General features: G+C 38.3%; 1 protein-coding gene across 1 annotated transcript in view; it reads right to left on the reverse strand.

Moving 5' to 3' along the window:
* fstl5 (follistatin-like 5) overlaps positions 1-26429 on the reverse strand; it is a 162585-nt gene that overhangs the window by 15646 nt on the left and 120510 nt on the right. The window contains exons 10-14 of the mRNA XM_053682396.1: positions 22594-22755; positions 20340-20474; positions 8795-8821; positions 8173-8291; positions 3821-3970 (exon numbers count right to left, since the gene is read on the reverse strand). Coding sequence (XP_053538371.1) covers positions 3821-3970; positions 8173-8291; positions 8795-8821; positions 20340-20474; positions 22594-22755 — 593 coding nt within the window. The remainder of the gene's footprint in view (positions 1-3820; positions 3971-8172; positions 8292-8794; positions 8822-20339; positions 20475-22593; positions 22756-26429) is intronic.

Raw genomic sequence — 26429 nt, forward strand, 5'->3', positions numbered from 1 at the left:
CATAAGATCCAGTATGTGGTGGATGACTGCAAATTTATTATAAGGAGATTTATTCATGTGAAACTTGATGGATCAACTGAGGACACTTGCTCTTTGAGCTGCAACCATCCGGCAGGAGCTACCAGAGTATCCAGTGGTGCACAAACAAACTCAAAAAACACTTATTTTCCCAAGCCATCAGACCAGTGGTTGGGAACCCATGGCTACGGGAACCTATGAAATCGTGTGGCTCGCCAGGTGTCTCACCCTTCACCAACATATCGTTGTTAAAAACTTAGACACATCACTAGAGGTCAGTTTCCTGCGGAAAATTCAAAGTCAATTGCAATTCCTTTGTTGTACAGCCTAGCGACGTTAATGAAAAGTCAGTTTACAGTGACAGATCTCGAGTTGTTCCAGTCCCTGCACGTATGCAGTGCTGTGCGCACGTGTAACGAGACCAATCGACGGCAAACCACTTACGTTTCCGTAGTAACCTCTCATGCTTCATGAGATTCAAGTAGCTACCTAGCTATATTGTGGAGATGGCGAAAAGAAAGAATTCAGAGGAGCATCGAAAATCGGATGGACCGATTCATATGCTTTTATTGAAAGCTCTGGTGCTCGGATGTGTCTGATTTGCACAGATCGTATTGCTTTATTTAAAAACACTCATCTGTTAAAAGACCTTCTGCTTTTGCAGTAAAGTTCCCGGTGGGCCAAAGCCGAAGGAAGGCGTGCACGGAGCTCCAACTTAAACTGTAACCCGGACGGCAGCAGCTGCCAGCGTGGACAGGGGCAACTGGAAGACTGCATCTCATTGGAGATTGTAAGACAAGGAACGTATGTTGTGTATGATAACTGAACTGTCTGTGGATTTCTCGAACAAGGAGAAAATCATTCAGAAAATAAAAGACGTATCCCTGTCAGCCCGAACATGATGGAACGTGAGATAGAGACGGAAAAGAGAACGGATGTAACTTCGACAGATTTTTTTTCTCTTGCGCTGGATGAGTGTACACACACACACACACACACACACACACACAAACAAACACAGAAGAGATTTTTGTAATGGCTCTATCGAAAAAAATGCATTAACCAAAAATGTAAAAATGGTTCTGGTGTAAAAAGGTTCCCGACCCCTGCATCAGACTCTCCACAGAAATCTTGCTGCACACTGCTTTGCATGTTGTACACTACCCACCCAGATTTTTGTATATTTTATGCATCTCTTGTCTATTTTTGTACACTGAATGTTTTTTTTCCCCCTGTGTTTTTTTTGTATTTGCATTTGTACATTTTGTTTGTGAAAGTGGAGCTACCATAAGACTTTCAAGGTACAGATTTCCATGTGTCAGCTACGCAAATGTCAAATATCCATCCATCTTCTACCGCTTACTCCTTTTCAGGGTCACGGTGAACCTGGAGCCTATCCCAGGGAGCATGGGGCACAAGGCGGGGTACACCCTGGACAGGGTGCCAGTCCATCGCAGGGCACAATCACATACACACTCACACACCCATTCACACACTACGGACACTTTGGACACGCCAATCAGCCTACCATGCCTGTCTTTGGACTGGGGGAGGAAACCGGAGTACCCGGAGGAAACCCCCGCAGCACGGGGAGAACATGCAAACTCCGCACACACAGGGCCACGACGGGACTCCAACCCCGGACCCTGGAGGTGTGAGGCGAACGTACTAACCACTGAGCCACCGTGTGCCCCGAATGTCAAATAAAATACTTTGAATTTGATCAGCTTCAAATTTGTTTAATTTTATATACAGATTTCATTGTGCTCATCAAGTTTAAATGATTTATTTCAATTACACAAACAGCAAATTATAGAAGAAAAAAACACACTATTCAATACTTCATACTATATATATAATCTGTTTTCATAGATAGATAGATAGATAGATAGATTTTTATTGCTTTTCTGTTTTTGTACTTTTTTATTACCTTTTTTTAAAATAACTTTTGTGATGTCTTAAAATAAATGTTATGACTTTAATAAAACTATATAACGGACAGGTATGGAAGAGGAATGATATAAAATGTTTCTGAACACTAGAACTACTTTGAACAGAGAACCAGGTTGTAGTAACGTGGAATATTTTACATGTAAAACATGTTGCATTCCATTCGTCTTGCGTTCTAAAAACACTCGCATATGGATGATGTAAATCGGGAGGAAGGGCGCGTCTCGTTATCCGTGACAGTGTTAAATCTCCGGCGCTCGGCCCCTCACTGAACACAGCAGATGCAGAGAGAGGTAAGAGTGCAGCGGGAAAGAGTGCAGGAAAATTTGGAAAGTTGCTAAGGTTTGTCCAAAAAGTCGCTAGATTTGTTGTCAGGCGCTTTTTTTTTTTTTTGTTTTTGAAAAAACGTCACTAAAGGGGTCTGAAAAGTCGCTAAGTTGGGAACACTATCCTGCACTGACAGCTAGATAAAAGGCAGGCTAAGCTCCGCCTCTCCCCAGCAAAAAGAAAATACAGAAGGAGAGGGAATGCGGGGTTTTTCAATAAAATACACCGAGAACCCAAATGATGCCTTGTCTATTTTTGTCTTCCTTGAAAACAATTTGCGCTCCCTTTCTGATCTCTCCGTGCCCCCCTGTTTAAGAACCACTGCTGTGACCTAAGTGATAAGTGAAAAAAGTTGTTATATGCATCATTAAAATCTCAATTTATCTGTTTAAAATGAAATTTAGAAAGCAAAAATGACAAGCTTTGAGACTAAAAAGCCAGTTCAGTAAGCAGTGCTACTGTCAAATGTATATTTAATTGTGAAATTACTAGTTTTACTGACTTTACAGTAAGTGACATACAGTGGGTGTGACACAACATTTGTGGATGGTAATACTGTAGTTAAAAAAAAAAAAAAAAATCCATAATGTTCAAATTTTTCTTTTAAAGGTTCTTTGGATTCATCTCTCCACTAAAAGTTGCTGTTTTGTTCTAATTATTTCTGTGAATGTAAGAAATTAAATACCATTAGGTTATATTAGTAGTGTCATTCTCCTATTCATTATTGTGACCACGCACAGTCTGTTTACACCGTCTACCAGGGTGATAAGAAAGTGTAGTTAAATTAAACTTAGTAAAGTACTTAAAGTACTAAAGTAGCCATATTCGCTCTTTGGTGAGATAGCCCTTTTTGACATTTGAGCCCGTGACTCTGAGGAACTCTCTGCACGTCCCTGGATATAGATATATAGATACGTGTATTGTGCTCTTAGCATTGAACACTGTAAAATTTGATAGCTCTGAGCAAAAGCTGAGAAAGGGTTTCTGAAGGGCAATTTGGATGGTCAAGTGTTCTTAGCTTCCCACATGCAAGACTCTTTAAAAGGTTTCTCACAGACATTTTGACATACAACGCGTTCCCCCTAAGAAATAAAGCAAAGTATGAGGAAAAAATAAATAAAATAAAACGATTTGGAACGTGTATTGCTTTTCACTTTATGCAAACAAGCCTCTCAGTCTGGCTGAGAGATCGTTTTTTTTTTTTCTTCTTCTTCTTCACTTTCCACTATCGTTGAAAGCAGGATACGACACGATCGGTATGAAAATGAAGAGCTCGTGCTTGCAGGAATCAACTAAAAGCTCAGCTTTTCTACTTGTAGCATGAGGAATGGTGTTATAGATTCAATGGAGCTCATCAGCCATTACAACATGTCTGAGAGAGCTGTAGAAAACGATACCGGGCAACGACTATACACTCGCAATGCGAGGACGTCTCAGCGGGTTTCTTCCCATAATCATTAAATACAGCCGAGAAGCATGCTCTGAGAATACAGTTGTAGACATGATCGTTGTTTCGCTAGCTTACCTGAACGGCCTTCTGGGTTTGGATATCTACGATGAGCACTCTGTTCAACATCGGCTGGCTGACGTATATAAACTTATCCTTCACGTTCACGGCGGAAGCCCAAACACACTCCTGCTTCTCTTCTCCTTCTATTTTCGGGCAAACTTCCTCCTTCAGAAAGAACACGAATAGACCCACATCAGCAAAATGTACATGATATAATAAATCTTGGGCTTTATTAAATTCCACAGCAATTTAATGAGCTCTGCTGTAAAGAATACGTAGCATGGAAAAGAAACGCAAAGCATATGGTGTGGTATATTTCTAGTTCTCCGTGACTCCTGTGGGTTTAACTGAAGTGGGTGATAAGATTAGTGCTTCACTCAGAAGCTCAGAAGAGGCTGCACGCGCACATTCCGTATATTTAACTGAGCTGAAATTGCATGAAGGTTATCACTATCAGCAAATGAAGCTTTTTATAGATGCTTCTTAAGATTGTGATTTGCAGCTGGTAGCTTGGAGATCCTTCTTAATATGATTACCAAGGGTACATTTCCACCCCCCCCCCCCCCCACCCCCCCAAACGTAACACCGGACCTTTTCTGACTGGAAGTGAAGAAAATAATGAAATTTTATATGCATTTTTGTATGCAGTAACAGAACTCAATACTGTGTTCATGAACAAGTGCAAACTGAGAAATTGTTATTAGTGCTTAGTACGTTTTTGAACATATTTGCATAATAATAATAATAATAATAATAATAATAATAAAAAGTTCAAATACGATATTTGGAAAATTCTCCAACATTCCCCTACAGACAGCATTTGTGTTAAGCTCCGCCTGACGTGTGAGTGATGTCGCAATAAAGGCTCGACGCTGTGGGATTCAGTGCACAGATGAGTTCCACGCTAACACCGCTGCCTCGTCACCTCGCCTGAGCTCTGATCAACGAAGGAGCAAAGACGTTCCTTTAGGAACTTGCGTAAATCTCGCCGTCGTCTATCAACCGCAGCGAAATGTTACAGACAGAAAGAAAACACATCCTTTTTTATTAGAACCAAGGATGTAGCGTGACAGTTCAGAGTGAGCCCTGAGCTAAAGAGTTTGAGTTGAAATATTGTACATGACAATAAGGGAAGTTCACGGCGTTTTTAAGTTGTGTAAAGTTGTGTGAACCTAGAATTTCAGAAGGCTGGCGGCCATCGTTGAATATCTTTCAGGTCGCATAACTGGAAACTCTCATCGGTGTCTTCTGTCCTCAGTCTTAACCTTGAACTCACGCTTTCAGGGTTTCAAAATTCCTAAGCCGAGATCCAGCAGCTGGTGATGAATGATTCATATTTTAACTGGATGAAATGAGAAAGAAATGATAAATGATTTCAGTTCTGAGAACTTCTCCATGAGCGCAACTGGATCTCATGCAAAATTCATAGGAATTACAGTAGATTGAGCGAGAGAGATTTAGGTGGATTTCATACAGTATGGGTAAAGAAAATGCCCAGTTACTGATCTCACCCCTGAGGCTAACCTTAATGCTTCACAGCTTTTCGAAAGAGTTGGTTAGAAGACATCCTGACAAATTCTAACGTAAGACAAAGTCCAGTAAATTTGTGAATTTTGAGCTATGGGTCATACTCAGAGTTAAGTTAAGTGAGGAGTTAATACTGAAATTGCACACGAGTTATCAGAAGACTTAAGCTCGGACAACTGTGTGAGAGGTGTCTCAGTTCCATGTACAACCCCAATTCCGAAAAAGTTGGGACAGTATTGAAAATGCTAATAAAAACAAAGAGGAGTGATTTGTAAATGTACTTTGACTTGTATTTAAACAAAAAACGTATAAAGATGAGGTATTTGATGTGTTACCTAATCGACTGCATAGTTTTTTGAAGATAAATGTTTATTTTGAAATTGATGCATGCAGCACGTTCCAAAAAAGTTGGGACACGGGCGATTTAGGACTAATAGTGATGTGACGAGTTGAAATAAGAAGGTGATGGGAAACAGGTGAGGCAATCGTCTAATCATAGTATATAAGGAGCCTCCAAAAAAGACCTAGACCTTCAAGAGCAATGACGGGTTGAGGATCAGCAATCTGCCAACGAATGAGTCAGCAAATAATCCCACACTTTGAGAACGACATTCCCCAAAGATAAATCGGTAGGATTTTGGGCATTTCAAATTCTACAGTGCACAATATCATTAAAAGATTAAAGGAATCCGGTGAAATCTCGGTGCGTAAAGGGCGAGGCCGAAAACCACTTCTGAATGCGCGTGATCTCCGATCCATCAGACGTCACTGTCTTAAAAACCGTCATGAGTCTGTAATGGAGATCCTGACATGGGTTCGGGAATACTTTGTCAGTCAGGACCATCCACACCATCCACCATCCACAGATGCAAGTTAACGCTTTACTCTGCGCAGCAGAAGTCATATATCAACACTGTCCAGAAGCTCCGCCCACTCCTCTGGGCCCGGTCTCATCTGAGATGGACAGTAGCACAGTGGAATCGTGTTTTATGGTCCGACGAGTCGACATTTCAAATAGTTTGTGGACAAAACAGCCGTCGCGTTCTCCGGACCAAAGAGGAAAAGGACCATCCAAGCTGTTACCAGCGTCAGGTCCAAAAGCCAGCGTCTGTCATGGTATGAGGGTGTTTCAGTGCACATGGTATGGGTAACTTGCACATCTGTGAGAGCACCATTAATGTGGAAAGTTATGTACACATTCTGGAGCAACATATGCTTCCATCCAGAGCAGGACAACGCCAAACCACATTCTGCCTGGATTACAAGCGTGCGGTTACGTAAGCAGAGAGTGCGGGTGCGAGCATGGCCTGCTGCGGTCCTGACCTGTCTCCCATAGAGAATGTGTGGCGCATTATGAAGCACAAGATAAAGCAATGAAGGCTTCGTACAGTTGCGCAGGTGAAGAAATGCATAATGGATGAATGGGAGAAAATTCTGCTTCCTAAGCTAAACCAACTGGTGTCTTCACTCAGCGCTCAAACGCTTAATAAGTGTTATTAAAAGAAAAGCTGATGTTACAGAGCGGTAAACAGTCGACTGTCCCAACTTTTTTTGGAGTGTGTCGTAGTCATCAGATTTGAAATGAGTGTATATTTTCAAAAATAAATTAAACTCACAAAGTAAAACATCAAATAATGTGTTTTAACTGAATAACTGAATTTTCAAATGACTTGTGCTGAAAGTTAGGATTTGCGCTTTGAATATACTCAAAAATTATGATATTTGAGGTCAAAATTAAATACATAAATATGCTACTATTAATAAATAAATAGCATTGTCATAGTATTCTGAAAAGATAGATGTGCAGATAGATAGCATATCGTATTCAAAGCCTGTGACTTAAATCAGAAAGTTCAAAAGTTACGTTAATATTAATGTAGGGAAAGTTTTCAGTATTCAGGTGCTTAAGCTGAATTTCTGGGTGGCTGTCGACAGAAATCCAACCACCGAGTCACATTTTTTAAAGTCTTCATCAGACGCACAGAAAATGATACCGTATTTCATGTGTTCGTTCTTCTTCTTTTTTTTTTTTTTTTTGCTGTAAATTGCAATGACATATAACATAAAGACTAGGAACAACAACAAAAAAAAAACCCAACAACAACACATTTTTACAAATCTGACTAATAAAATCAACTTCAAACATTCGCGAATACATTGCGAATATATTGTGGTTGCTTATCAAGAATAGCCTTAACGGAATAAGTTATCAGGACTAGGACTTTGTTTTAGTTAAACAATATAGGTTTAAACAAAATAGTGGCAAAAATAGCACTTGATCCAGCATCTACTGTTTTTGCACAATAAACTAAGCATATTTGGTCAGCTTAATTTACACGGATACGTCGGTAAGGTTGTAACAGTTTTTTATTTATTTATTTTTTTAAGAATCAACATGCCATAAAAAAAAAAATCTGTCCTTGACAGAAATATTGTCTGTGATGAAGATACATCTTCTCCAGGCTCCACTATTAGCATGAGAAAAATAGTTTCTTTTCCATCCATGCACATTTATTTGATCATATCTATATATTTTACAATACTGTGGACAGGCATTTCATTATGGCGATATCACAGTAATAAAAAGGCTGATAATGTGATTATGGAAATATATTTTGTAATTAAATATATTTCCATGTTTATTATTATTATTATTATTATTAATAATATTATGGATGTTAAAGTGGCTTGTATGCTGTACGTTGAAGTATCCTGCTGAAAAACTCTCGTGAATGTAGCTGATTTATTCAGAGAGAATCCCACCAGGAAGTGAAACCAGTAGCTTCTTTAGTGCATAGAGGTGATTGAACTAACGTGTCCTCTTTAATGAGAGCACTCACCTGCAGGCTGAGGAGCTTCTCGCTGGGTTTGATGTGTCTCTGGATCTCACAGGCCACTGGCTGGATCACTTTGATGCCGTCCTCATAAAAAACATAAAACATGTTCCCAATCCCCAGACCTTGAGCAGGAGAGATATGCTCCGGTTAGCAAACAAGAGCAGGGTTTATTTAAAAACTCGAAAATACACCGAGTTTCCTGTTTATTAGCTCATCAAAAGAGTTGATTTAAGAGGGATTTGTGACGGGATGTGGTCTCATTGAGAATGATCATGCTTGTAAAACTGTAGCAGAATTACAGACTTAATAATAATAATAATAATAATAATAATAATAATAATAATAATAATAATAATAATAATAATAATATTGCCGTTATGATAACCAGTATTAAGATTTCCATTGAATGACATCATTCAAACTAACTAGCTAACTAGCTAACTATCTGGCTGATACAGGATTTCCTAGCTAGAATTATTTGTACCTACATTTATTCCAAATCCCCCGACGTTGTTAATAAACCGGCATCTCGGTGTTATGTAAAATTAAACCGATAAAAGTACACAGATACTGTTGGTTGGATATGTGACAGAATGGTTGCAAAAGAGAACGTGATATATTATACCTTCCTCTCTCCACAGAATGTTTGCCACTACAAGAGAAAATAGAGGAGGAAAAAAAAAGAAGTGTATTAATTTATGATGTCTCAAGGCTTTGATGATGACTGATACATGACAGACGTCACATCGTGTTTAATATTCCGATTCTTAAAAAAAAATTTTTTTTTTAAACCTTTGCCTAATAGAGACAAGGTTTTGGTACAGCTGCGTTCATCATACTGCCAACTGAAGAGGTGTATTCAATCAATGAACTCGATGAGCTCTAATGTGCAATGCCACCTCGAGGTCAGCTACCTGAGACCTGACGCACATTGAACCAGACACAGGCACACAAACAAACTCATTATGAGTCATCATAGTCTACATCTGCTTCCCTACGTCAAAAATAAATAATAATTAAAAAAAAAAAAACACCACACACTAACACGGTGATGCTTAGACCAGTATTTCGCAAAATACGGTATTTATACTGTAAATCTATGATAGAAAGTACTGTGTGTATTCTACAATATATGAACAATTCTTTGCATTGTATACGCTTTTTAGGTTTTTTAAGGTTTAGGATTAAATCAATAGCTGCATACTGATCGCTGTCACGTTCATTTGCAGTACAGTAAGTACTTAGTATTTAATAAGTAGGTATGTAGTAATTACAAGTACTTCGACTGGATGTAGCAAATCTATACAGATGAATTTCTCGGTGCTATAATGCAACGAGAGTTTAATAAAGTTTGAAGTATTGCTTATACTGTAGGTAGTATTTGGTGTATACTTCGGGTCTGTAAGTGCGTAGTAACGTCACATAGTGAAAAATATCAGGTGTACGTACACATGTTAGGATAGGATAAGCTAAGTTAAAGATTACTGACTGGGAATTGTTCGTGCCGGAATATTCAAGGCAATACAAATAACTAGCAAGAGATTCGGTATAATGTGTAATCAAAATAGAAATGTTCTCGAAACTTGTTTAAACTCCTACTGACGCAATAGTACGCAGTATTTTAGGTGTTTGAGTGCCCTTCACTGTAGAAATGGGATGAGTTGGACAGTCGAAACATGGAAAACACATCCGGTGAGCAGTAGTTCTGCAGGAAACACTTTGTTGATGAGAAAGGTCACAGAATAATGGCAGGCCGTGATTTGAGCTGACAGGAAGGCTATAGTAACTGAAATAATCGCTCTTTACAAATGTGGTGAGGAGAAAAGCATCTCAAAATGCACCACACAACAAACCTTCAGGCAAATGGGGCAGATCAGATTCCTCTCCTGTCAATCAAGAACAGGAATCTGAGGATATGTACTAGTATCATTTTAATTAATTTTTTTTACATATTAAACACTACATTGTTACTATACTGTAAATATATACTGAAGGGCTTGATCACAGAAAAGTCAAGCTATTTCCCTAAAGTTATTGTAATATACAGATATTACAATTTATTTGTCAAGCCAGTGTTGTACTGCTGAATAGAGCTCGTTATCAAGGAAGAACCAATGCATTAACACCAGCAAAGTCTGACATCTGTTTTCTTTATTTGTAATGGCATGCACTCAGACTGCTGGGATGCAACCTTGAACAGTAGCTCATCTCTCTCATTCTCTCCAATTATGGTTCTGCCTTTGCTCCCCAGCAGTCTGCAAAGCAATCTCCACGATTCCCCTCTGAACGGATTCTATACCTAATTTTGTGTTTCAATCGCCCATCAAAAATCTCTGTCCGCAATCTCTGTCAGTCAGTTGTTAAAACAACCGAGATGTTAATACTTTTCATAAATACATTCAATTTGTATTCGAACAATATCAACATTTTTAAAAATCGTTTAAGACTCGGGGCGGATGTGGATCAGGTGGTAGAGCGGGTTGTGCACTAATCGTAGGGTTGGCGGACCGATTCCCGGTCAACGTGACTCCACATACCAAAGTGTCCATGGGCAAGACACTGAACCCCCGAGTTGCTCCCGATGGCAAGCTAGCGCCTTGCATGGCAGCTCTGCTACCATTGGTGTGTGAGTGTGTGAATGAGACACAGTGTAAAGCACTTTGTAGAACCACTAAGGTTAAAAAAGCGCTATATAAGTGCAGACGAGGCGGTGGGGCTTGACGGTTAAGGCTCTGGGTCACTGATCAGAAGGTCGGGGGTTCAAGCCCCAGCACTGCCAAGCTGCCACTCTTGGGCCCTTGAGCAAGGCCCTTAACCCTCTCTTCTCCAGGGGCGCTGTATCATGGCTGACCCTGCACTCTGACCCCAACCTCCTAACATGCTGGGATATGCGAAGAAAAGAGTTTCACTATATATGATCAATAAAGACTCATTATCGTCAGTTGGATTTGTTAGCTGCCTTTCATTAGTTTTACTAGCTACTTTTTCTAGTGGCATTTACAGTGATTGAGACGGTAAAATGTACGGCGGTCAGATTTATTTTTCTACAATGCTCTGATTTCATATTTGAAGTTTGAAGCAGCACTGCTGAATCCTTGATTCTGACTGGTCAGATTGACTTTCTACAGTATAACGGCAGATCTGAAACAGTTTAGATCGATGTGCGGCTATTCCGCAAGCTGATTAAAAAATGCCCGTCATGGACGATATGGTGAAGATTTCTGTAAGGAGAGGATTTGTTCTCATTTTTGGAAGGAGTCTCTAGCGTCAGTGCTCTGTCCAGTCCGATGTAAAGCTGTAACACGTTTTCTGCCACAGGAAAGTCTTCCAGAAAGAGCATGGGTGTCTACAGGACTACATAAAGTGCAAATACAAAACGTGGCAGTGGTTAAGACCTTAGACTACTGATCAATTCAATTCCATTCAATTTTATCTGTATAGCGCTTTTAACAATAGACGTTGTCTTTAAAGAAGGTAAAGATGATCAGACGGCTGTGAGTTCAAATCCCAGTACTGACATGCTGCTAGGGCAAGGCCCTTAACGTTCAACTGCTCAGTTGTATAAATGAGATAAATGTAAGTCGGTCTGGATAAGGGAGTTTTCCAAATGCCATAAACGTAAATGTAAAACAGTGTGAGATGAGTGCAGGACAATGCACGTTGATTATGCAGAACAACACAACAGTGCTGTGTGGGGAAATTATTGCCACAATTATCTGTAAACTATTGTGTAATGTAGCAGCAATATTAAGTTAGCAATAAAATAAATGACAAGCTGCATTTTTTGTCTCATTAAAGAAAAAAACAAAAACGAAACAGGCCGCTGAGTAAAGGGCTGTTTACATCTGCTATAATGTAAGCGATAACAGGAACTTGTTTAACGGACGTTCCACGGTATTAAATGTTACTACAAACGGATGAAAAGTTCACCATGTTGTGAATCTCAAGAAATCTAAAATTGAAATTATCGGCAAAATGAAAACACGCTAGCTAGCAACGATATTCAGAATGAGCACAAGAGACATATTACAGCCACAGTATGGCAAAGACTAAAAAAATGAGTGAGGGAAAAATGTCCCCATTGTGTAGCCACCAGGGAGGGAGGTTTGAAAAGATAAGATATGTGCAAGCCCAGTCTTCTACAATAACACACACAATTGATGCTATTCATCACCAGGCAGAGAGATTGGGAGATTTCTGCTCATATACACACACCTCGTATATCAGAGCGCTACTCAGCCTCGTGTGGGTGCAACGACAAGGGCGTCCCTTTGGCCCGATCATCTGTCCTGGAGTGAGAAGATCGTTTTTTGAAGCATAGCCACATAACTGAGCTCCAGCTCTCTCAGGCAGAGATATTGATAATAGCAACACTACAGCGAACATTTGTTTGCGTGTCACTTTGCCAAAAGCGCGAGTGGTCGAGGGGAAAGCGAGAGGAGCAAGGCGTGTCGTGACTAAATATCCGGTAAAAGCGAACCGAGAGTCAAACGCTAATTAGCTCAGCAGCACAAATAGAAAACTAATCATGGCAAGTGCCTCGGGCATGTCTTTGTTTTGTCCTTCTCACACTCAGTAGTACATTGGACTTATGAGACAATGTAATTCTGTCTGATTTCCTCAGAGCTGCATAGACGACATGGTTATTATTATTATTATTATTATTATTATTATTATTATTATTATTATTATTATTTTTTTTTTAATAAATGGATATTTTGAGGCCATGAGTTTCTTGAGACTATTTTTGCAGTCATGAAACACTTAACTCACGGCAGCTATTGTATTTCAAATTGAACGGGACGTAGAAATCAAGAGAATTAGATCATTACAGCCATGAAGCTTGGGCATGATTGGTAATATTAGACTAAACTTCAATCTTGTAATGATGCATTAAGACGTATTGAAATCACCGTTGTGACATGGATGTACCATTAGCCTACGTGACATTATGCAAATTCTCAGCGTGAACAGACATCTTCAGCAATTCCAGCCAAAATAATGAACTGGAGACCTTTTCTTAAATATGATGAAACACAACATACACGATTCACGCCCATGATGGTGGTACACCAGACTTGCGATATATTTGAATGTTTGCTTCCACAGCCTATGTAGCGTGAACAGGCTGCCATTTGGGATTCAGCATATGGGTTGGGTTCAATCTAGATATCCCAACCTATCTAGCATTTAGCCGAATGTTTAATATTCTACATGCGCTGTATACCTATTTCTATACTCTAGTATGTCTGTAATTTCATAGCGGAGACTAATTTCAGGATTTAAATTACAGTTGTATGCAGTGATGACATCACTGTCCCAAATGAGTGTCCCGAATCAATCATTTAAATATCTTAAAAGAGAACAGAAACGGTTTTATGCGTCGTTGACAGCCCTAAACTCTTTCATTTCCTTTATATTTGCCATAGCAATAACTTTGATTGAATTCCAAATATTTGTTTGTTTTTAAACCATCATCAACAGACATGCCATTTACACCCCTTAGAAAATTATCACCATTTGGGGTAAAAATTATAACACTGCCAACCCAGCAGCAGGTGCTATCTGTTCCCAATGAAGCAAAACGCTGAAAGATTGATAAAAACACGAATTAGTATATATATGAATGACATATTTAGCTTCTACATTTAAGAATTTACATTTAACATTTATATTTAACATTTATATTTATTTACCCTACCAGTATATATATTAAAAAACTTTGCCCTCAGACAGTGAATCACTATCTTTCAGAATGTTAAAGAAGCATAAAATAGGGGGGAAAAAAAACAACCTATTTTTACTTTTTAAACATTTGGCACATAACCACCACCTGGATCCTGGACCTATTAGCGAGAGATTTACTCATGATTACCACTTGGAAAGCTCTTCGATTCCAAGGTATAATGTACATATAGGAGAAGAAATATACTGATATATACTGTATGTTTGTAATATTGACATGAACAGCAATTTTACCCTGTCTCTCGGCCATCACTAAACACTCACCGTGGTTAGGACCTGCCCCCAAAAGTGCAAAAAAGAAAAAAAAGTGACAGAATTTGAAACTGAAATTGGTGTCTTGTCCAATTGTACTGTGAGCCAGAAGCTGGAGAAGGGAAAAGCTTTTAAAAAGTGGCTATAATCACAATAAAACACCGATCGAAACCATCATCCATTCCCACAGGATGTCTCGCCTCAGCTAGAGCACTTTCAGGTGAAGAGAATGACTGCAAGCAAATATTGGTTTTCTTAGCCTATAATTACAGCATGTGACCTAATGAAATACTCCAGAGATCCTTTTTTTTTTTTTTTTTTACAGTCACTTGAACCCAAAAATTTAATTAATTGCAAGCATTCTGCTTTAGTATGCACAAGACATGCTGAAGAGAGCAAAGAGAAAGAATATATTTACTGTTTTTTTCACATGTAGCCTCATGGAAAAGAATTGTGTTGACAATATATTGTCAGCCAACTATTTTTACAGCTCTTCCAGAGTTGTTTGGACTATAATGATGGGTCAGTGGACAAGGTGGTCACATCCAGCAGCTCGTAGCAGGGGAATAACACTGTTGCAGTGCTGTGTTCAGTGTCTGACAGTGTGAAATGTCAAATTATAGCGTGTGAAGGGATAATCCTGACAGCAAACCTAGCTCGAGGGAGGAGATCAATAGTGAGAGCCAGACCGACAACGACTGTACACATCTGGATCGTGAGATGTTGCTTAATTTCTGGTTAATTAGGAATTTACTCAGGATTGAAGAGTGTCCGTATAAATACAATGTGCACTCAAGGGATTTTGAGCATACATATTATATATATATATATATATATATATGTTTTGTTTTATTTTTACATATTTGCTTTTAGATTCTGTGGATTCTAGCTCCCCATGACATCCTATTAGTCATCCACCAACAGCTGGGACGTGTTGTTGTTGTGTGCAGCTTTTGAATAAGTGATGTTCGACTCTGCATTAAAGGCGTGATATTTTCTCTCTGAGTCATGGCAAGAGCACATCACTCTCTCGAATATATGAGCATAATTACAGCCGAGAAACGTGCATTATTTCAGTCACGTCACTTATTATTCACATATCATCTTTGCTTTTTTATGTTAAATTAGAGTGGTTATCGGAATAATTTCTCGATGAGCAATGAATATGTTTCATATTAGAGGTATTGAATAAAGATTCAATATTAGAGGTAGAAATATAAAAAAAATATATATCGATTCCACGATTCCAGTGCAGGATCTTCAAAGATCATACATGATAATGCATGGGTTCACAACTCTATACCAGTTTCTGTTCACCCATGCATTGTATTTTCCTTTAACAATTGCATACTGGATAATGCTGTAATCTATTAATATATATATATATATATATATATATATATACGCATATGTACTGAAATAGTAGAGTCTGTCATGTCATATTCAGGTGTGAGCCAAAAGAACCAAACTAACTTATTAGGCTGACTTACTAGAGAGGCTGCTTTTCTAAGTGTACCAAGAAATCTGGATTGGTAAACTTGTTGACTGTTACACATGGCTTACACTGGAGACTCCTTCCATAAAATGTTAAATAAACATCTTTACACACACAGACAACACAACATAACAGTGAAACTACTGGCAGGTGAAGTGAATAAGATTGATCTCATTACAGTGACACCTGTCAAGGGGTGGGATATATTAGGCAGCAAGTGAAAAGTCTGTTCTCAAAGGTGCAGGTAAAATGGGAAAATGTAAGGATCTGAGCGACTTTGATAAGGGCCAAATTATGATGGCTAGACGAACGGGTTAGAGCGTCTACAAAACGGCAAGTCTTGTGGGGTGTTCCCGGTATACAGTGGTTAGTACCTACCAAAAGTGGTCTATGCCATCATGGCAATGGTATTCCCTAATAGCAGTGGCGTCTTTCAGCAGGATCAAGCGCCCTGCCACACTGCAAAAACTGTTCAGGAACGGTTTGAGGAACATGACAAAGAGTTCAAGGTTTTAACTCGGTCTCCAAATCCTAGAGATCTCAATCCGATCGAACATCTGTGGGATGTGACGGACAAAAAAGTCTGATCCACGGAGGCCCCACTTCGTTAACTTACAGGGGTTAAAGGATCTGCTGCTAACGCCTTGGTGCCAGAACACCTTCAGAGGTCTTGTAGAGTCCATGCCTCGATGTATCAAGGCTGTTTTGGTGGCACAAGGGCGGCCTACTGTACACAATATTAGGCAGGTGGTTTTAATGTGTACAAATACACACTTTCTTTAAACCATTACAACTGTTACTATACAAGTCACTGTGTAAGTTGTTACAATTAAAACAACCTTGTAGCTGAAACTACTGCCATAGCTGCTATTATAGTGAAGTAATTAACATCTTCCGACCAATCAGAATCGAGTATTCAACAGCTCTGTGATATAAAGTGATGAAAATATCTTTGTTTTTATCTCAGACGTTTGAGTGTGGCTCTACAGTCATAGTAATCGCATTAAAAGATCTCCTCGGACTGTGTTCTATCTCTCCTTTCATCTAAAGAGACAGTTGTACCACTATCTGCCAAATCCAACACTAAGATCCTTTCATCAAGGCCTTAAAAGTGCTAAATTAATATCCTTAAGCTCAATATCCAAAGGCACATTTTAATCATTGCAATATTTTAATCTAATCACACAATGCTGGTGTTGGAGTAGTGTTAATAGCAGAGCTCGGAGGAAGGAAAAACACTCCCTCATGGATTATTCATGCAGGTGAAACAGCAGTCATGTCTCAAGCTGGTGACCCGTGTTAAAACCCTTCTTTTTTTGTACAGGGCAATGCCAGGTTTCTCTACACCCAACCTTCTGAACTCTGTCTACGCACTACATCTCCCAACTGTCTGACATGACAACCCCTTCAACTGCAGCGTACACTGTGAAGCCCATAGACAGCATCACTAAATATCTCATAGCACACACTCTGTAACATATTTTTGATCTCTTCTTTGGCTCTCTCGAGAACAACAAACTGCATGTAGAACAAGACAAATGGTGAAAGCAACTTCAGTTCCGATCCTTTTGTTCCCTGGATTCATGGATTAAAATCTATGCATATAAGATGTGACGAAACTAATTTTAACAGGTAATGACTGAGGGCTGTATTCGGTGTTGAGTAATGAGGATGTAATACTGGAATTTCATACGTTGATATTCAGACCTACGAGGTAACTCTGCACTTAAGCACTAGGCACATTGGGTGGAGTTTGAGGCTTATCTCAATTATGTGTTATTCTGACTTAAGCACAAAGCCTTCCACGTCTTGCTCACGCCTGAGGCTGATGAAAAGGCTTCCCAAGTACTGCCCCTGCCTGAGGCTGATAAAGCGGCCTTCTATGTCCACCTTGGGCAGAACATTATGTTTTTCCTTTACCTGACCATAGCGAGCCTGTCCCAGCCCTGCCAACTGACCACAGTGAGCCTGTACCAGCCCCCCGACCCCACCCATACAGCTTTCACCGGTGAACCTATGCCAACCCCACCACACAGCAAGCCTGTCCCAGCTCCATCACCTGACCCCAGTGACTTCGTGCCAGATGTTTCCACAGGATCCCAGTGAGGATGTCACAGACACACTGGAGGCTTCCCACCAGGATGCCCCATGTTTGCTCGCCAGCTCCTTTGGGAAAAGTCAACAGTGGGGAGTGGGGAGATCTCTCAGGAATTTCCCTCTCATAACATAACAGCCCGCAGTGCTCACAGCATTACGGCACGCTCTTACATGTTATGTGTTTAATTACATTGCCACATTTGTTTTTTTTTGTTTTGTTTCATGTCGTGTCCGTGTCCTCCATTGTATTGTCTTTATTTCCTGATTACTCACACCTGTTTTCAGTTTGCCCCTTTTTTTTTGTGATCATGTGTCTTTGTCCTTCGCAAAATACACTCAGTTTGTCTTCATGCACCTGACGATACCAAGCCTACTGTTCTGTGTTTGCTGTCCTGCTTGACACTGCCTAGCGCCTTGATTCATGTGTGCTGTCTTTGCCTAGTTAATCCTGCTTGCATTGCCAGACTTTAGCCAGTTTTGTGACCTCGATAGAGTTTTGGATTTGTTTGAACTGCTTTAATTAAAGGAACAATACCTGCAATTGCATCCCTCTCCTCGCTTTCAGAAAAAAAGAGGGATTTTTACATTGCAAACTTTTATCACTGGGACACTCAGATGTATGTCAAAGCTGTTAATGTTTCGATTATTTGCATTGTTATCAATATAAATAATATTAATTCTTAATATTTAACTTCAAGTAAAGCATTTTTCAAGGTGCCAAAATGATACATTCAAGTCGACACATATTCATACATTTAATCAGTACGTCAAATATGAAATTGATGAACAAGGAAACTATTTGAAAGGCATGGGTGGTTCATAATCCAGGGCGAATTCTTGTTAGGAATTGCCTTAAGCAAGCACATCTTTTGCTAATCCTGCCCCTGGGATGCTACTGTAATGGGAACCAAATTAATAATTAAGCAATAATTATACCTAATTATATCTAATAGCACGGTATATTCAAATGTGGTTAACAAAATGAGACGCTGATCTATTTGAGCATTCATTTGACTACCGAACACCCAAATACTAATTGGCCTCTGCAGTAACTTGCATTGTTCATTAGCCAATGAAGAGGAAAGTGATCCCAGGCTTTAGGAGGTGATATGAAAGTGTCCATTGCTTTGAAGGATTGGAGGGTTTGAAGCATCTCTCATCTCCTTTGGGAGGAGATCACATCAGAAAGCGGTTGTACTAAGCAAGGACTATCGGTCACACATATCATAACCAGCACTCCTAGCTAAAGCAAAGCTGAGCTTGTGTCCAATGTATGAATCCAACATGATCACGATATACAAAGTCATTTATGATAGTCATATTACTTAATAACCTTTACATTTAAGGCATTAATATTAAAAAACAAAAAACAAACAAAAAAAAACATGATCACACTTCTTACAGTGACTACCTCTTGGTCTGTGGTGAATCGAAGAGAATATTTTCTTAGAATATAAGAAACTGGCATTTGTTTTTCAGTTTATCACCTATTAAGGCAAGTCGGAGAAATCATGCAGGACAATGGCAAGAATGAAGCTGTAAAAAAAAATGTCCGAGGTACATTCTGACTTAAAATTAGGCAGAAGTCACCAAAAACAGAGAAGAGATATCCTCAGCTACACCAGGAATGTTGTAATACAAATAAGCAAGAACTTATAACTTAACCTTCAGCACTTTCAGCACAAACAGACAAAAGTCCTGTTTATGGCATTTAATGCCCTGAAAGGTTTATTTCTGGTGTATCTTGTTGATCTCCTGCAGCGGGATACCCCATACTGAGCACGCTACTGCAACGCAATACTCTCGGGCCTCCGGGCCAGCTCTATAAAACCCCTTCAAATGATTCAGAATGCAGCAGCACGCCTCGTCTTCAACCGGCCCAAGAGAACCCATCTCACACCCCTCTTCATCTCCCTCCACTGGCTTCCTGTAGCCGCCCGCATCAAATTCAAGGCTTTGATGCTCACCTACAAGACCTTGTCTGGAACAGCACCCCCCTACCTCAACTCAACTCTCTCCTGAAGGCTTACGTTCCCTCACGCAATCTGCGATCAATCAACGACCGACGCTTAGTAGTACCTACTCAGCGTGGCTGAAGGTTCCTTTCCAGAACCTAACACTAACCGCCCCTCAGTGGTGGAATGGATTTCCAAAATCAATCCAGACCGCAGAATCTTTCACCATCTTCAAAAAACAGCTAAAGACCCGCCTCTTCCGTGAACACCTAACCAACTCATAAAAAAAAAATAAAATAAAATAAAAATTCCTCTGGCACTTACACCTCTACTCTGCGCACTTTGCTTCTTCTGGAACGCAATTAACGGATCTCGTACGGTAGCACTACTTGTATTGTTCTCTGCTTGATATATCGCTTTGCTTGTATTTTCTCATTTGTAAGTCGCTTTGGATAAAAGCGTCCGCTAAATGAACAAACGTAAATGTAAATGTCCTGAAGGAGGCCTACTGTTAATACTGTTAATACTGAAGATCACTCAGGGCTCTGAAGATCACCCCGCTCACAAACCACTTATTTGTCAAAAATGACACCAAAAGGCAGCAAGTTAAGGAGGCTTAAACATACGTGACTTGCGTGCAGAATCATCTACAAACAGAGATGAGATGTCCTCGTCCACACCGGCTTCGTTACGAGCGGTGCAGGAGTACGCTCCGGTGTCCTCGAAGTGAACGTTACTGATGTGCACTTCGCTCCCATTAGCTGCGAGAAGACAAAATAAATGAGAGAGAAAAAAATATGTTAAAATATAGCACTGAAAGCATAATAATTACCCATAAGCACCTCTTTTGAACCACTTTAACACTGACAGTGTTGAAGCAATTCCACTTCAGTAAACTCCTCTAATGGGACAGTTAGTGTGTTGTTGACAGCAGTTTGGAAATTCATGCTGCTTCCAGGTTGTCACATTGAGATTTTTGTTTTGTTTGAGTAGCTGGATTTATACAAGGCAACTGGGTAAGGGTTGAGAATACAAAAGATCTAGATCCTAAAAAAAAAAAAAAAAAAAAAAAAAAACCCATGTCAGTTATCTAGAGCCATCAGGCCCTGGAGCATTATAAATGACCAGACACACAATAGGATGTGGTGTGTGCATTTCCAGCACAATAAACAAAGACACTGTGCTTCTGTTTATCCACGCACAGCTCTGTGAAGTATGACTGTGTATTCCTTTCTCTAATCACGAGAAGCTTCTGTATGATAAAAAGCCTCTATGTAGTTCATTTGTTGCATTCACAGCTCCAGAATGAGATAACGTAGCATCATTAGTGAGAGTGTATTACAAAGTCTATGCATTTCACTTCCACTGGAGTCAGTCGTGATTTTATGCGTTGTACACTATTATTCGAAAGTTTAGATTGAACGTTGGCAGTAATATAAGCTCCGTGATTCTGTCGTGATAGTAGGTTTCGAAATATTTGTAGAGCGTGTAAAAGCTCATGTGTCCAGTCAATATGAAACAGACCGTGTAGTATTATTCAGGCAGAGTAAGATTTCTGGACATATTTCTATTAAGTAAGTAAGTGAAAGAAAACAAGAAAGAAAGCAAGAAAGAAAGACAGTATGGGGGAAAGAAAAAAAAAAAGTAAGAGACATGTGATATGAAAGAAAGAAAGAAAGAAAGAAAGACAGTATGGGGGAAAGAAAAAAAAAAGTAAGAGACATGTGATATGAAAGAAAGAAAGAAAGAAAGAAAGAAAGAAAGAAAGAAAGAAAGAAAGAAAGAAAGACAGTATGGCAGAAAGAAAAAAAAGAGAAAGAGACGTGATATGAAATAAAGAAAGAAAGAAAGAAAGAACGACAATATGGCAGAAAGAAAAAAAAGAAAGAGACATGTGATATGAAAGAAAGAAAGAAAGAAAGAAAGAAAGAAAGAAAGAAAGACAGTATGGCAGAAAGAAAAAAAAAAGAAAGAGACGTGATATGAAATGAATAAATAAAGAAAGAAAGACAATATGGCAGAAAGAAAAAAAAAGACACATGTGATATTAAATAAATAAATAAAAACAGAAAAATAAAAAAATGAAAGATTAGAGAAAAATGCAATAAAAAGTAAGACAAAGAAAGCTATTGAGAAGCAAAAGAAAAACAACAAATAAACAAAGACAAGGCGTGACGTGAGAAAAGTACAAAGAAGGAAAGAAAGAAAGAAAAAGAACAAGAAAGACGATAAGGAAAGGGAGAGAGATAGTCTGAGAAACATAGACAGAGAGTGAACATAGAGGGGAGAAAAGACCAAGGAACAAAAAGAAGGAAGGAAGGAAGGAAGGAAAACAAACAATGGACTCGTGAAAGAAAAAAAGCAAGAAATAGAGTGAGACAGAAGAAAAAAAAAATAAACAAAAAGAAAGGGACAATATAGTAAGTAAGAAAGAATAAGAACAAAAAAAACGAAAGAACGGCAGTATGAGAGAAAGTGAAAGGATTTGAGAAAAATAATAATAAAAAAATAAGACTCAGGAAAAATAAAAGAGATTAGAGAAATAACATACAATAAAAAGAGATACAAAGAAAACTACTGAGAAGAAAGATAAAAAAAAATGAATCAATAAAGACAAGTGAGTGACAGTGTAAGAAAAGTAGAAAGAACAAAAGAAAGAAAGAAAGACAATAAGGAAAGGAAGAGAGATGGTCTGAGAAATATAGACAGAGAGAGAGAGAGAGAAAATGGAGAAAAAGACTAAGGAAGGAAGACAGACAATGAAATATAAACAGGCATACAAAGTATAAAAAAAGGGGAAAAAAAAAGAAAAGAAGAAATTCAATTCTAATGTACTCTAACATTCAGAGTGTAGTGAGTGGAGCTTGATCATAGTGTCACCTTGTAGTGTGAGCTGTTTGGACAGTTTAGTAGAAATGTCCATGCCGTTCTTCAGCCAGGACAGCTGTGGATCAGGAATCCCCTCTGCGTGACACCTCAGACTGGCCGTGACTCCGGGTTCACGTGCCTGACTCTCTGGATACACACGGATAACAGGAGGAACTGAGGAAGAGGACAGAGACAGAGAGGATTAACGCCTGAAAGACTGAGTTCATGAGCGTGGGAAATGAATTAAATAAACCCTCCATGCATTTGCCATCTCATTGCTTCCCGCTTATTGAGGATTAAAGAAAGTATGCCTCTTTATCGAAATAGATGCCAATTTCATTTCCTGTCTGGAAGGAAAATGATCTCATTGACACGGCGAAAGCCTTTCCGTGCACGGGCAAACAAATGAGCTAGATAAATAGAGAAGAAGACTGCTCTGGAGGAGCCATTGATTTTTAAAATGAGCACCATTGATTTCGGGAAGAGACGTACACCTGGGATGGCGAGCAGGAAGCAGGAGCTTTCAGATGCTTTTCTATAGAGCCTGTGTCTCTATAAAGTATCAAATATATTCAGATGAGCTTTTGTATTCGCTGCACAAAAGCACACAGGTACACTAGGAAAGAAGCTGAAGAACCAGGCTAAGACGTCTGATATTGAATGTGACGTGTAATGTTAGCTCGGCGCTGACAGATGTATTGGTGTCAGCTCTAATTGAGGCCAGGCTGGAGAAGAGCATGACAGATTGGTGTATTAGACTGAGGACATTTGGAGGGGACTGAGTGTGTTTCTCTTTTTTAATGCATGTGTGTTAGATTGCAAGAGTAGAGGGGGAGTACATTCTTCACCATCTGCTCTGGCTTCCTGTCTCCCATAGGTGAGCGCGTGGATGTGAGAGAAAGATAGATAGACAGAGAAAGAGAGAGACATAAATAAAGAAAGATAGACAGTTGGAGATGTAGATGATGAAGGTGTGGTATGACTTTTTTGGAAGGAGAACGAAAAAGCAGGATGGCAAAGTGTGAGGGGTTCACTAGGGAAGATACTGTCTAAAACATATATAATATATGTGTATATATATATATATATATATATATATATATATATATATATATATATATATATATATATATATATATATATATATATATGTATTGCGACTAATCTGATCATCTGCTACGTGAAAATGAATGATAACTGCATCATTAATGTGCAATAAACACTATATTAGAAAATGATTAACAGCCTACAGGAAATTCACGTTTTATCAGAATTAATTCTCCACGTAAATATTAATATTAACGATACAATGAAATCGCTATTAACTCCCATTTTCCCAAAAGCTGAAGTATACAACTGAAATAATCTAGGCTAATTTGTAATAATTAAACCAGGACATAACAGAAATACATTATGTTTCATTCCGGATTGGAATATTTTGCAGCAGCAGGTGATTATATGTGCTAAAACAAACCAACTAGTAATCCAAAAAGGGCAAGAGATTTTATAACGTAAATAGTTTAATAATTAATCACCCATGGTATTGTACTGCTTGTTAGATGAGGTGACTTGAACTAAGCAATTACTGCAATACGCTCTTCATCATTAAATCTTTCGAACACATTAAGTTAAGTGTGATGAGGCCCGCAACTGGAGTCAAAGAGAATAAATCAGTTCATATGAATTAACGGGGCTACTGTGTTTTACAGCCTTTAATGCAAGAATCAAAATAATTTAATAAATCTGACAAATCTTCACACAAAACTGTTCAAGGAAATGGCTGAAGATTAAAACTGATCTATTAAGAAGTTTGTTTAAGTTAAAACCCTCCAACTTTCCTTAAAAAATAAAGTTATATATATATATATATATATATATATATATATATATATATATATATATATATATATCCTTTCATAACAGTTGTAATATGAGTATTATAGTTGTCATGTTTGATGTTTGATGTCATAATATATTATATCATATGCAAATATGGGATCTAGTTAGCATATGGCATCATCCAGTATGACGTCAAACATTATGACGACTATAAATAATCGTATCATAATACGGTTACGTTTTGACAGCATATGGCATCAGGCATGACGGGTGTTTGATAGATGTAAAGTAAAATGTGAAGTAAAAAGGATACAATAACGTCACGAAGGGAAAATGAAATTCAATAACATGACGGTATTATGATAAGAATATTGTAGTTGTCATAATGTTTGACTTCATAATCGATTGTGGCATATGCAAATTTGGGATCTAGTTACCATTAAGACAGAACATCCTTTCTCTCACTATCTCTTAAAAAAAGAAAAAAAAGAAAAAAGAAGAAGTCATTATTGTGCCGCGTTTTTGAGATAGATAGCTTTGAGATCGATTTTAGGGATTGTTTTACTTTTTAAATTGTGCAAACTCACATCATTTCTGAGTTTATCAAATGTCCTTATTCAAGGTCTCTTACCTTGACAGATTCTTTTGTAAAGGTTGTGCAGCTTCATGCTGTTTTAGTTTTTAGGAAGAAAGTCTTAACTTGGAACTGTTTCGGGTAACTAAACAGATAAAACAACATCTATCTATTTACTTATTTCAAATATTAAAGAAGCTCGTGGGCTTCTTTGATTTTGGCCCTTTTTTTTAATTCATTTTAATTGGATTGGATTATATATTTATTAATCTATTTATTTGCTTGCTTGTTTGTTTCTGTCCCTTTGCATTATTTTTTTATGGGATTATTTATTGATTCAATTATTTGCTTTGCTTGTTAGCTTGTTCGTTTGGCCCATTTTTAATGGAATCTTTGTCCTGATATTTGCAGGTCAAGTTGAATTTTATTCTCAAGGTAGGCTGTAAAGCACAGTACTTTAAAGGAATCTTTCATCCGCATTCTGTTTGTAATATATTGAGTGCCGTTTTAGACACATTTTTATTTATTGTTTATTCATTTATTTATTTTTTGCCTGACAGGACGTCACGGTATCTTTTGACTGGCGGATCTTTTGAAAAGCAGCTTCTAAAGCTACGATGAACTAATCAACTCATTCATCATTAAGAGCAAAGCACAAACAATTCTATTTCAACCGTGTGCTTGAAATATTTAAATGACAACAATCCCAAACATGAGGGTATTTATCCGTTAGCTGTTCACCAACTACAACGCCACCGCTTCTCTAGAATATAAAGTAGTCCATCTCTAATTAGAAAGCTGTTTAAATCGATACGCTAATTAAATGTAAATTAAATACTATTCTCTAATTAATTCAGGGATGTGCCACACATATGGGCTGACAAGTAGCTGAACAGATTTGACAAATAAACATTTACATTTTGCTTTTTATGTATGCGGTAAACAACAGTTTTATTTATTCATTTTCAGGAGTTGCTTTATTCTGATCAGGTCACAGTGGATCCAGAGTCTATTGTGGACACAAAGCAGGAAAATGACTTATTCACACCTAGGGGCAATTCAGAATAGTCAGGATGTAACCCATGTGACATTTGAAACTTCACACTTCTGTACCCAGAACTGAGGATTGAACCCCAGACCCTGTCACTGTAATGCAACTTTCTCATTTTATTATTTCTATAGTATTCTTTATTTTATTAAGACCCCATAAATTGGGATTTTCATTTATGAATATTAACCATCCAGACCACATTCAACAAATCGCTTTAAAAATTCCACAGGAGAACATTTTTTTCTCTTTTCTTTCTTTCTTTCTTTTTTTTTTTTTTTTACTGAATAAAGCAACTGATTTTCTTTGAGCAGGAAATGCACCCCTTAGAGCTTTAATTAAAATATATAGTAAGCAAACATGCCACTGATTCAGTAAGGTTGTCAT

The sequence above is a fragment of the Ictalurus punctatus genome, chromosome 8 (genome assembly GCF_001660625.3).
Source record: "Ictalurus punctatus breed USDA103 chromosome 8, Coco_2.0, whole genome shotgun sequence".
Taxonomy (NCBI): domain Eukaryota; kingdom Metazoa; phylum Chordata; class Actinopteri; order Siluriformes; family Ictaluridae; genus Ictalurus; species Ictalurus punctatus.